At 40.6% G+C, this 12,565-nt stretch overlaps 2 protein-coding genes across 2 annotated transcripts in view; one reads left to right on the top strand and one right to left on the bottom strand.

Annotated features, from left to right (window-relative positions):
• The window catches only part of LOC102402808 (antigen WC1.1), a gene marked incomplete in the record, with an annotated part of 1,152,186 nt that overhangs the window by 537,242 nt on the left and 602,379 nt on the right, over positions 1-12,565 (bottom strand).
• LOC112584371 (antigen WC1.1) overlaps positions 1-12,565 on the top strand; it is a 54,734-nt gene that overhangs the window by 8,992 nt on the left and 33,177 nt on the right. The window contains exons 3-7 of the mRNA XM_045165275.1: positions 4,343-4,651; positions 4,745-5,062; positions 9,796-9,888; positions 9,966-10,280; positions 11,397-11,711. Of these exons, the coding sequence (XP_045021210.1) occupies positions 4,343-4,651; positions 4,745-5,062; positions 9,796-9,888; positions 9,966-10,280; positions 11,397-11,711 (1,350 nt within the window). The remainder of the gene's footprint in view (positions 1-4,342; positions 4,652-4,744; positions 5,063-9,795; positions 9,889-9,965; positions 10,281-11,396; positions 11,712-12,565) is intronic.

Genomic DNA, 12,565 nt, shown 5'->3' with positions numbered 1-12,565 from the left:
ACTGTATTGATTTTCTTGTGTATTTGCTTTCTTCTTAATTGATTTCTATGTTCAGTTTTCATTCCTCTTTTTCAGTTATGATTGTGATTGCTGTTGTAGATTCTTGAGATGGAGTCTTGGATCATTTCCTTGTGTTTCTATTTTTATTCTAATGTAATCATCAAAGAAGCATCAAGGTTCTAAATTTTCTTCTAAGCATCACTTTATTTTTAACCCACCAGTTTCAATACTATATAATTTCTTTTGTATTTTATTATCATAAAATGTTTCTTTTTCTCTGAATGAATTCTTTGTCTTATAGTCTGACTTTGTATGATATTAATTTAGATATTATATAGAGTTTTCTCTGATTTGTGTTTGCATGGTATGTAATTTTTACCTCTTTAATATGTTTCTGTGTTTATATTTAAACACATATAAGTTTGTAGACAGTATAGTGTTTTGTCTTATTTTATCTGCTCTGATTATCTTGTTTTTTATTTGGAGTACTTAAATTATTTACAGTTAATGTTATTATTGATATAACTGGGTTTAAGTGTACTTGCCTGCTATTTGTCAGAGAAGGCAATGGCACCCCACTCCAGTACTCTTGCCTGGAAAGTCCCATGGATGGAGGAGCCTGGTAGGCTGCAGTCCATGGGGTCGCTAAGAATTGGACACGACTGAGCAAATTCACTTTCACTTTTCACTTTTATACATTGGAGAAAGAAATGGCAACCCACTCCAGTGTTCTTGCCTTGAGAAATCCAGGGACCGGGGAGCCTGGTGGGCTGCCATCTATGGAGTCGCACAGAGTCGGACATGACTGAACTGACTTAGCAGCAGTAGCAGCAGCAGCTGCTATATGTTATATCTTTGTTCTTATTTTAATCTTTGAGTATATTTTATCATTTTAATTTAAATACTGTATTGATTTATTAATTGTATCAGATTTTTAGGTGATTATAATGTTTAATTAAAAAAAATTTTAGTAATTTTTATTTGTTGCTGGCTGGGTCTTCATTCCTGCATGGGCTTTTCTCTAATTGTGGAGATCAGAGGCTGCTCTCTGGTTGCAGGCATGAGTTTCTCACTGCGGTGGCCTCTCTTGCTGTAGTGCACAGGCTCTATGGTGCACAAGCTTCAGTAGTCGTGGCCCCTGGGCTCTAGAGTGCAGGCTCACTAGTTGTGGTGCACAGGCTTAGTGGCTCTGTGGTATGTGGGCTTTTCCTAGACCATGGATTGAACTCCTGCATTGTCAGGTGGAGTCTTCACCACTGAACCACCGGGAAAGCCCAATGTTGAATTATTAATCCTCAATTACATTTTACCTTGAAATGATATAATGTCACAACACGCAATGTCAGTCACTATACTTTTCTTCCACTTTCCTGTCCCTGTCATTGGTGCTATCATTGTCATACATTCTATTTATAAATTTATTATGAATCTTATAGTTTGTTGCTAATATTTTTGCTTTAAATCTTCTAATAGACAACCAACGTTTAGCACAGTCTCTATAGCTTTGAGAGGATCCATGTTTTCATCTGCTGTCATCTCCCTTTAGCTTGAAGAACTTTCTGAGGCAGTTTTGTGTAGTGTGTGTCTGGTGGCCTCCAATTCTATCATCTCTCATTTACCTGAAATCATTTTAATTTTCATTCAGTTTTGAAAAGTATTTTCTTGGGTGATTCCATTCTAGGTTAACAAATGTCTAATCTCAATACTTGACATATGTTTTTACATTGTCATCTGACTTTCATTGCCTCCAACAAAAAGTCAGCAAATAATATTTATCCTTTTGTTCCCTGTATATAATGTGTCAAACTTCCCTGGCTGCTCTTAACGTATTTTTGTTTGTTTATTTACCAATGAACATCAGTAATTACATTGTCAAGTTTTCTGAGAATGGTTTCACTATCTTGTCTGGGGTTTGTTTAGCTTTTTGGATAAGTGGGTTTACAGTTTTCAAAAACTTTGGGAAAATGTCATTTATCTTTTCTTAATATTTTTCTGCACATCCCTTATTCTGAATCTCCAAATACACATATTTTATATTATCCTACATGCCATTGAGTTTCCATTCATATTTTCTGCCTTTTTACTCTCTTTGGTTCAATTTAGATAGTTTCTACTGCTGTGTTTTACTTCCCAGTTCTTTTATTCTGCAATGTCTAGTCTCTTGTGTAATTAATCCAAATGTTCATTCCAATAATATATTTTTCAGTTTCAGAAGTCTCATTTGTTTATTTTTCCTAGTTTTTCTCCCTGTTTATTTTTATGCTTCATTAAGCATATTGATATTAGGGGTTTAAGGAGCTCTTCAGCCAATTCAATCATTTCTGTAATTTCTGAACCTGCTTTAAATGATTGTTTTTTAAAAAATGTGCTATGTGTTACATTTCTCTCTTTTTGAAATTCTAATAATTTTTTGGTTGGATGTTGGGCATCACTAAGCAGTCCTTCACCAGGAAGAACTTCAGAAGTAAATAATCAGAACACACCCAGAAATCAGGGAATTGTACTTGATGAATTAAATAAAGTTTTTTCATTGGGTTATCTTCATTCAGTTCCAAATGTGTTCCTTTGATGACCAAATGATGAACTTTTATTTTGGTTTTCCTCCTTTAGTTTCAAAACTTCCTTGATCCCACCTTGCATGCCATATACCCCAGCTACATCCTACTTCTTCAGCAGTAGCTACCTTTTCTGATTTTCTTTTCCATCCATCTGTATCTTTTAAAATGGTGTTTGCTTGTCTGAAGTGGGAGAAATGAGAAAGGATAACAGTTTAGGTGGTAGATGGGAGGAGCAGGGGGTGATGTAGTATGCTAACAACCTATTCAACAAATGTTTCCCACAAATATTTGCATATTTATCCATATTGAGGCTTTTTCAACTTGGAACTCTCCAAATTATGGCTTGTTTGCTCATTTCCTCCTCCTTCTCCTTCTTCCTCCCTCTTTTTGGCAAAATGCCATCTTCTTTTAGAATTGTAAAACATTCATGAAAGAAATTAAAGACAATATGATCAATGGAAAGTCATTCTGTGTTTCTGGCCTGAAAGAATTAGTATTGTTAAAATGCCTGTGGTTCTTAAAGTGATCTATAGATTTAATGCAATTCCTATCTAAATAGCATTCTTTATAGAAATAGGAAAACAATGTTAAAATATAAGTGTGTGGTTTAATTTTTATAGATTCATGAATTCCTGTTTTCTGATCATTATTGAATTTTAGTTCCATTCCATTATGGTCATGTAAGATACTTGGAATTATTTTAATATTTTTGAATGTGTTAAGGCTTATTTATAACCTAGCCTGGAGACTATTCCATGTGTGCTTGAGAAGAATGCATATTTTTCTGTGGTTAGAGTTAGTACAATGATAGTATTAAAATCAATTATTATCAGCCCTTAGCATTTTCTATGAGTCCTGTTTGAGAAGAAAAACCTTTAATAGGAGATGATGTGGAAACTCAGCTATCTGGTAAACTCCCACTGAGACCACACTCTCCCCCAGATTCTTTGACAAATCCTAGGATTTCAAGAGAGATGGCTGGGACTGTCTCTCTATGACTCTCTGAGTTTTCTTAACTCATTTTCCTTCCCACTGAGGTCATTGAAGGAATTCATGGAATTTTTTGGCATCAAAAAGTATCAGAAAGACAAGATATGATGCCATAAACTTGAATTAGTGATAGTGTCCATATTTCTTCTCTGGAGCCGTCACCCATCTACAGGTTGGCATGCCTTCATCAATTCAGCCTCAGGACTTTCCTTAACCTAAGTCACTTGAGGACTAGCTTCTGGGAGAGAAAACTGGTCAGAATATTAGCCCCACAAGTCCCATGAAAGCTTCTAAGCTTGTCTGGATGCTAGGTCTCTAATCTTATAGCCCACATTCCCCTCAGTGGCTTCTGGTCTGCATATCTCTATGTTCAAGTTTAAGTGCCTGAATATTATACAGTGTCCTTGGATCTGTATATAGGTCCTAGGCTGCTAAATGAGAAATCAACTTCTCCAACCAATGCTAAAAGATGTGTTTCCAGTATTCAGCCATTCCAATGATCTGAATTGGGCTCTGTAGTTTCCAGGCTCCTAGACCAAGGAATTCACATTTCTAACCAGTTTCAAAGTGTATGTTCTTGGGATTCAACCATTCCAAACTGACCTTGTAATCCTCCTGGATTTCTCTTTAGAAACCTGCTCATGAAAATTCAATGATGACACTAACTGTCAAAGACTCTCTACATGCTCCACTCCTAAAACGAAAACTTTCACTCCACTGCCTGTGATGTGCAGTTTCCAGTTGCCAAGTCAGTACCATGAACACTCACTGGTTTTGTTGTTGTTTCCTCTTAGGATTTGTGCGTCTGGCTGGAGGGGATGAACCCTGCTCAGGGCGAGTAGAAGTGTATCCTGGAGAAGCCTGGATCCCAGTGTCTGATGGGAACTTCACACTCCCCACTGCCCAGGTCATCTGTGCAGAGCTGGGTTGTGGCAAGGCTGTGTCTGTCCTGGGACATGAGCTCTTCAGAGAGTCCAGTGTCCAGGTCTGGGCTGAAGAGTTCAGGTGTGAGGGGGAGGAGCCTGCGCTCTCAGTCTGCCCTAGAGTGCCCTGTCCAGGGGGCACTTGTCACCACAGTGGAGCTGTTCAGCTTGTCTGTTCAGGTGAGATGCAGGTCAGGCCTTTCACCTCTGTGAACACCCTGCTCAGGTGAGAAACTCATGTTACTTTGCTGAAACTCTGTCTTCTTCTACCAGCATACTCAGAAGTCCGGCTCATGACAAACAGCTCCTCTCAGTGTGAGGGGCAGGTGGAGATGAAGATTTCTGGACGATGGAGAGCGCTCTGTGCCTCCCACTGGAGTCTGGCCAATGCCAATGTTGTCTGTCGTCAGCTTGGCTGTGGAGTTGCCATCTCCACCCCTGGAGGACCACACTTGGTGGAAGGAGGTGATCAGATCCTAACAGCCCGATTTCACTGCTCAGGGGCTGAGTCCTTCCTGTGGAGTTGTCCTGTGACTGCCCTGGGAGGTCCTGACTGTTCCCATGGCAACATGGCCTCTGTGATCTGCTCAGGTAAGAGAGAGGGAAGGGCTACTGGTACTCAGGATGCTCCTGGAGTGAAATGTCTCCAAGAGTAGAGAGTGAGGTTAAACAGGCTTCAAAGCCAGAGATTTTGTGGTGAAATATGGATCTTCTCATTGTTCATTCATTTTTCAGGTCAGGGCAAGAAGTGTGAAGGGGAATAATATATTTTTAAGCAACATTGTTGCTTACATAAAATCATAGAAAACAATGTAGGAGCAGTAAGTATAGGCCTCAGTATGAACCCCAACCCAGAGCAACACAGAGAATGTCCCAGCCCCACAGTCACTGCCATCCCCTCTCGACGGGGAAAAGCGCTCACCCAACTTCTACTAACATAGGGAGTTTTATCAGTGTTTGAACTTTATATAAAATGATGCCATATGTTTCATCTTTTGTATCTAATTTCATAGACTCAAAATTATGTTTGGGATTCACACATGATGTTGTATATTGTAGCACTTTATTTTTTTTACTAGTGTAGAGTATGCTTTGAATGATCACATGGCCATGTACTGATCCATTCTACTGACAGTATATATCTGAGTTATTTCCAGTTCTTGACTATTACAAATATGATATTATAACTTACCATGACAATGTCTTTGGATGCAAATATGTGTTACTTATTTTCCATGTTTAACCCTTGGTCTTTTATTTTTATTTTCTTAATCAAATGGTGTCCTTCGATGAACTCATTTCTTAATCTTATGTAAATATAACTTACCAACATTTTTCTGTACATTTAATGTTTCTTATATCCTTTAAAAATTTTTTTGCCTACTGGAAGATCTTAAAAACATTCTCTAAGAGTATCTTATGGAAATTTTCTATATTTCTCTTGCATATTATTGTGCATTCCTAGGATGGTATCTGTGTGAGATAAGGGTCAGGTTCCATATGGACATCCAGTTGACTCAGAATCTTTTTCTGGAAAGACTCTTCCCCACTGCAGTGCTGCCTTTGTCATAAGCAGAAGGGCAATCATGTCTGTCTTATTTGAGACTCTCTATTCTGTTCCATGTTATCATTTGTCTATCCTTGCACCAATACTGCATTTTCTTATTTATCATAACTTCGGAGTTGTTGTTGTTCAATCGCTAAGTCATGTCTGACTCTTTGTGACCCCGTGGACTACAGCACACCAGGCTTCCCTGTCCTTCACTATCTCCCTGAATTTCAAACTTTGTGGTTAGTCTGAATAATTATAATTTACAAGAGTTACTTTATATTAACTCCTCTAATATCGTTGCTTTTCTTACCAACTGTGCTGTTCATTCTTGGTTGCTTGTATTTTGTATGAATTTAGAAATCAGCTTGTCATTTTAACCAAAAGAAAAGCTTAAGGGTGTCATTGAGATTAGATTTAAAAATTTGAGAGTAGACATAGAAATTTGAGGATGATTGACATTGACAATGTTGAGTTTTCCAAATCATTGACATAATACATCCCTCCATTCGGTTAGATCCTGAATGTCAGAGGTTTTGCCCATCTTCTTGGAGAAGGCAATGGCACCCCACTCCAGTACTCTTGCCTGGAAAATCCCATGGACGGAGGAGCCCGGTAGGCTGCAGTCCATGGGGTCACTCAGAGTCGAACAGGACTGAGCGACTTCACTTTCACTTTTCAACTTCATGCATTGGAAAAGGAAATGGCAACCCACTCCGGTATTCTTGCTTGGAGAATCCCAGAGATGGGGGAGCCTAGTGGGCTGCCATCTATGGGGTCGCACAGAGTTGGACATGACTGAAGTGACTTAGCAGCAGCAGCAGCCCATCTTCTACTAAGATTTCTCCTAGGAATTTTATTTTTGATGTTATGAGTATTTTTGTGAAAGTGTCCTGGCAATGAATTATCTTTGACTTGTTTTCATCTTTTAATTCTTTCAATTTTGATGTATGTTGAGACATAAAAATGTTGGGAAAACAATATAAAAATTCCTTTATGAACTTTATGTGGGTTTCTAAATGTTAATATCAATATTTTGCTTTAATCTGTGTGTGTCCTTCCTTCTCTGTTCCCCTTCTGCCCCATTTCTTCCTGAATATGTAAATTCTTTCTGAATTCAGTTGAAGACATGATGCTCCTTTATCCTTAGAACATTTCTGGGAATTTCATTACAGAACCAGAGTTCAGGCAAGTCTTTAAATGACTTCAGCTCCAGGTGACATCTAATTGCAGCACTGAAAGACCCCACTGAAAGACTGCCAAACTGAGTTTTTTCTGATTAATGACCCAAAGTCATAAGCAAAATTAAGTACATATTTTTTTTTCTTCAGCTACTAAGTTTTACCTTTTCATATTGATGAAATTGCCAACATCCGTTGGATCACAGAAAAAGCAAAAGAGTTCCAGAAAAACCTCTACTTCTGCTTTATTGACTATGCCAAAGCCTTTGACTTTGTGGATCACAACAATATGTGGAGAATTCTTAAAGAAATGGGAATACTAGACCACCTATCTGCCTCCTGATAAATCTGTGTGCAGGTCAAGAAGCAACAGTTAGAATTGGACATGGAACAACAGACTGTTTCCAAAGTGGGAAAGGAGTACGTCAAGACTGTATATAGTCACCCTGATTATTTAACTTATATGCAGAGTACATCAAGTGAAATGCTGGACTGGATGAAGCACAATCTGAAATCAAGATTGTCAGGAGAAATATCAATAGCCCTAGCCCTAGCCCTAGCCCTAGTCACAATAGTCTCAGATATGCTTATGACACCACCTTTATGGCAGAATGCAAACAGGAACTGAAGAGCCTCTTGATGAAAGTGAAAGAGGAGAGTGAAAATGCTGGCTTAAAACTCAACATTCAAAAAACAAAGATCATGGTATCTGGTCCTATCATTTCATGGCAAATAGATGGGGAAACAATGGAAACAGTGACAGACTATTTTCTTGGGCTCCAAAATCACTGCAGATGGTGACTGCAGCCATGAAATTAAATGATGCTTGCTCCTTGGAAGAAAAGCTATGACCAACCTAGACAGCGTATTAAAAAGCAGAGACATTACTTTGATGACAAAGGTCCATCTATTCAAATCTGTGATTTTTCCAGTAGTTATGTACGGATGTGAGATTTGGACCATAAAGAAAGTTGAGCACCGAAGAACTGATGCTTTTGAACTGTGGTGTTGGAGAAGACTCTTGAGAGTCCCCTGGACTGCAAGGAGATCAAACCAGTGGATCCTAATGGAAATTAGTCCTGAATATTCATTGGAAGGACTGATACTGAAGCTGAATCTTCAATACTTTGGCCACCTGATGAGAAGAGCTGACTCTTTGGAAAACACCCGGATGCTGGGAAAGATTGAGGGCAGGAGGAAAAGGGGATGACAGAGGATGAGATGGTTGGGTGGCATCACCGACTTGATGGACGTGAGTTTGAGCAAGCTCCAGAAGTTGGAGATGAACAGGGAAGCCTGGCAAGCTGCAGTTAATTGGGTCACAAAGTGTTGGACATGACTGAAGGACTGAACTGAAGTGAACCAAGTTTTTTGGAAAAACTGCCATACAACAATATGACCAGAACTCTTGCTACGTGACCTGAATTAATTGAAGTATATCCTCTGATTTTGCATTTTGATGTTTCTAGTTTACGTTGAGCTAATGTGTGGCTACACTTATTCTTTAGTTCTTAATTTCAGCTAACAAGTTTTTCAGAAGTATTTGGTTTTTGTTATCATTTCTCTGCAAAGATACACATTTTGTCAATTAATTCCATAAGCACTTTAACCGTGGCTATATATATTCTCATCAGGTAACTCTAGCAGCTGAAAACCCTGGGAAATTCTTTCTAATGTCTCCTTTTTCCTTTCCATTTTTCATGAGATCTATTTTATATAAGTGTTTGTTTTAAAGATACACATTAAAGGTTAGGTTCGATGCACGATACTGGATGCTTGGGGCTGGTGCACTGGGACGACCCAGAGGGATGGTATGGGGAGGGAGGAGGGAGGAGGGTTCAGGATGGGGAACACATGTATACCTGTGGTGGATTCATTTTGATATTTGGCAAAACTAATACAATTATGTAAAGTTTAAAAATAAAATAAAATTTAAGGAGGGAGGAGGGTTCAGGATGGGGAACACATGTATACCTGTGGTGGATTCATTTTGATATTTGGCAAAACTAATACAATTATGTAAAGTTTAAAAATAAAATAAAATTTAAAAAATAAAAATAAAAATAAATAAAATTAAAAAAAATTAAGATACACATTAAAGAACTTGTAGAAATCCTTCAGAAAGAATTTTGTTTTGCTTTTACTTAGGGATAGATTTGGGCTTCCCTGGTGGCTCAGATGGTAAAAAAATCCGCCTGCAGTGCGGGAGACCTGGCTTTGATCCCTGGGTTGGGAAGATCCCATGGAGGAGGGCTTGGAAACCCACTCGAATATTCTTGCCTGAAAAATCTGGCGGGCTACAGTCCAAGGGGTTACAAAGAGTCGGCCATGACTGAGCAACTAAGCCCAGCACAGGGATAAATTTAGGGATACAATTTACTTAACTCATTCTTACAGCAACACTGGGTTAAAACAGAAATTGTGGTACTGTCTGAAGCAGAACTCTCCAGGGAGAAGGTGAACACTAAGAGTATGATAATTTACTGCAGGGTCACAGCCTTCATCTTAGGCTCCATCAGTAGGTCATTATTTTCCTTAATTCAGTTTCTTGTTCTTCAACCCTTCCAGACTTCTGATCATTGTTGTTTCTTCAGGAAACCAGACCCAGGTGCTGCCCCAGTGCAACGACTCTATGGCAGAACCAGCAGGCTCTGCAGCCTCAGTGGAGGGCGCCCCCTACTGCTCAGGTAAGGGTCCCACAGGACAGAAGACCCTTCTCAACCCTTGGGGTCACTGCCGCATTGTTCCCGTTCTCTCTCCTCAGACAGCAGACAGCTCCGCGTGGTGGGCGGAGCCAGTCCCTGCGCCGGGAGAGTGGAGATCCTTGACCAGGGCTCCTGGGGCACCATCTGTGATGACGGCTGGGACCTGGACGATGCCCACGTGGTGTGCAGGCAGCTGGGCTGTGGAGAAGCCCTCAATGCCACGGGGTCTGCTCACTTCGGAGCAGGATCAGGGCCCATCTGGCTGGACGACCTGAACTGCACAGGAAAGGAGTCCCACGTGTGGAGGTGCCCTTCCCGGGGCTGGGGGCGGCACGACTGCAGACACAAGCAGGACGCGGGGGTCATCTGCTCAGGTCTGTGCTGCACACTGTCCACAGGCTGGGGGAGGGGTGGGGCCCTGGAGGACAGGGGTCTCAGCGCTGAGGGAGAGATGCTGAAAGGACCAGAGAAGGTGGCTTCCTCCCATGAAGCCTGTCTTTGCAGCAGATGTGAAGACGAGGTGCTTTCACTTCCTTCTGCATCAGCTGAGGTTCTGGTCCTTTCTTCTCAGCAGTGTTTCCTGGCAGAGGCGTTTCTTACAGTTTTTCTTGAAAGCAGGGCTCTCTCTCCAGTTACATACAAAAAATTTGAACCCATGGTACTAGTTTCTGTTTGCTTCCCTAACAATTTACCAATTAGTGGTGTAAAACAGCATATATTTATTTCATTACTCTTCTCTAGCTTAGATGTCCAGCAGGGATCTCACTGGACTGGGATCAAGGCTTCAGCATGGCCACATCATTTTTGTGGCTCTAGGGGAGAATCTGTTTCTTGCCTTTTCAAACTTCTTGAAACCACCTACATTCCTTCCTTCACAGCACCCTTCATCCATTAACAGACCAGCAATGCTGCAGGCCCTCAACCATTATCCAGAATCCCATCTCTCTTTCTAGCCGGAGCTAAGAAAAGTATTCCATGTTTAAGGATAGTGGGTCTAAGGATGTGATTAGACTGGGCTCAAATTGTTAATACATCATCTCACCAACCCATGGTCCTTATCTTAATCACATCTGTAAATCCCTCTTGTCAGGTATGGTAACATATTCACAGGTTGCAAAGATTGGGATGTGGACATTTACATTTTTGGGTTAATTATTATCCCTATCTCCCTAATATCCACATCACATCCCTTTGACGTATTCTTTAAATATATCGTCAGGAAGCAGGATTCAGCTGCCCCTCTCTGACTAGCATCCATGAAGTTTGGTCTTCCTCTCAGTTCATATCCACTACACCATTGTGGTAGAAATAGAAAGAGAGACACAAATGGACAAAGGCAGTTAAAAGGGAGGAGATGTCAGTCTTGTAATCTAGTCAGTATCGCTTGAACAAGATCAGAGATGAATGTTCACCATTTCTAGAAGAAAGGAAAACCTAGAACATCCAGCAAAATTTTCACTCTGTCCTGTCTCCTCCCCTTTCAACCTTAGAGTTCCTGGCCCTCAGGATGGTGAGTGAGGACCAGCAGTGTGCTGGGTGGCTGGAAGTTTTCTACAATGGGACCTGGGGCAGTGTCTGCCGCAGCCCCATGGAAGACATCACTGTGTCCGTGATCTGCAGACAGCTTGGCTGTGGGGACAGTGGAACCCTCAACTCTTCTGTTGGTCTCAGGGAAGGTTCTAGACCCCAGTGGGTGGATGGAATCCGCTGTCAGAAAACTGACACCTCTCTCTGGCAGTGTCCTTCTGACCCTTGGAATTACACTTCATGCTCTCCAAAGGAGGAAGCCTATATCTCGTGTGCAGGTGACTTACTATTTCTGTGTGTCTGTCCCAACCCTGTAGGATGCAGTGAGATTTGATATTTTAAAATCTAAGTGATGAGTTTAATTTGGGTCCACAAAATGATATCAAGTGAAAATGTTAGTTGCTCAGTTGTGTTCTTTGCGACCATGTGGACTGTAGTCCGCCAGGCTCCTCTGTCCATGGGATTCTCCAGGCAAGAATGCTGGAATGGGTTACCATTCACTTCTCCGGGGGATCATCCTGACCCAGGTATGAAAATCGGGTCACCTACACTGCAGTCAGATTCTTTACTGTCTGAGCCATCAGAGAAGCTTAAATGAGGTAAGAATGAAACTAATTTAATCCACATATTCCAACCTTGTTTGTTAAAATTTTTAATTGAGACGTAATTCTCATAACATTATATTAGTTCTAAGTGTAAAACATAGTGTTTATATATTTGTACATATTGGTAAATCACCACACATACAGTAATATCCATCACCACATGCAGTTACAATTTTTTTCTCATATGATCCCACAAGTAAGAATTTGCATGCTGCAACTAAGACCCAGCACAACCTAATAAATACTTAATTTTAAAAGAGAGTATTGTTTTCTTCATAGCATCATGGTTTTTTATCCACATAAGGGCTTCCCTGGTAGGTCAACTGGTAAAGAATCTGCCTGCTATGCAGGAGACCCTGGTTTGATTCCTGAGTCTGGAAAATCTGCTGGAGAAGGATAGGCTACTCACTACAGTATTCTTGGGCTTCCCTTGTGACTCAGCTGGTAAAGAATCTGCCTGCAATGTGGGAGACCTGGGTTTGATCCCTGGGTTGGGAAGACCCCCTGGAGAAGGGAATGGCTACCCA

The sequence above is a fragment of the Bubalus bubalis genome, chromosome 4, assembly GCF_019923935.1.
Source record: "Bubalus bubalis isolate 160015118507 breed Murrah chromosome 4, NDDB_SH_1, whole genome shotgun sequence".
NCBI classification, from domain to species: domain Eukaryota; kingdom Metazoa; phylum Chordata; class Mammalia; order Artiodactyla; family Bovidae; genus Bubalus; species Bubalus bubalis.
This window is presented reverse-complemented; position numbering and strand designations above follow the sequence as displayed.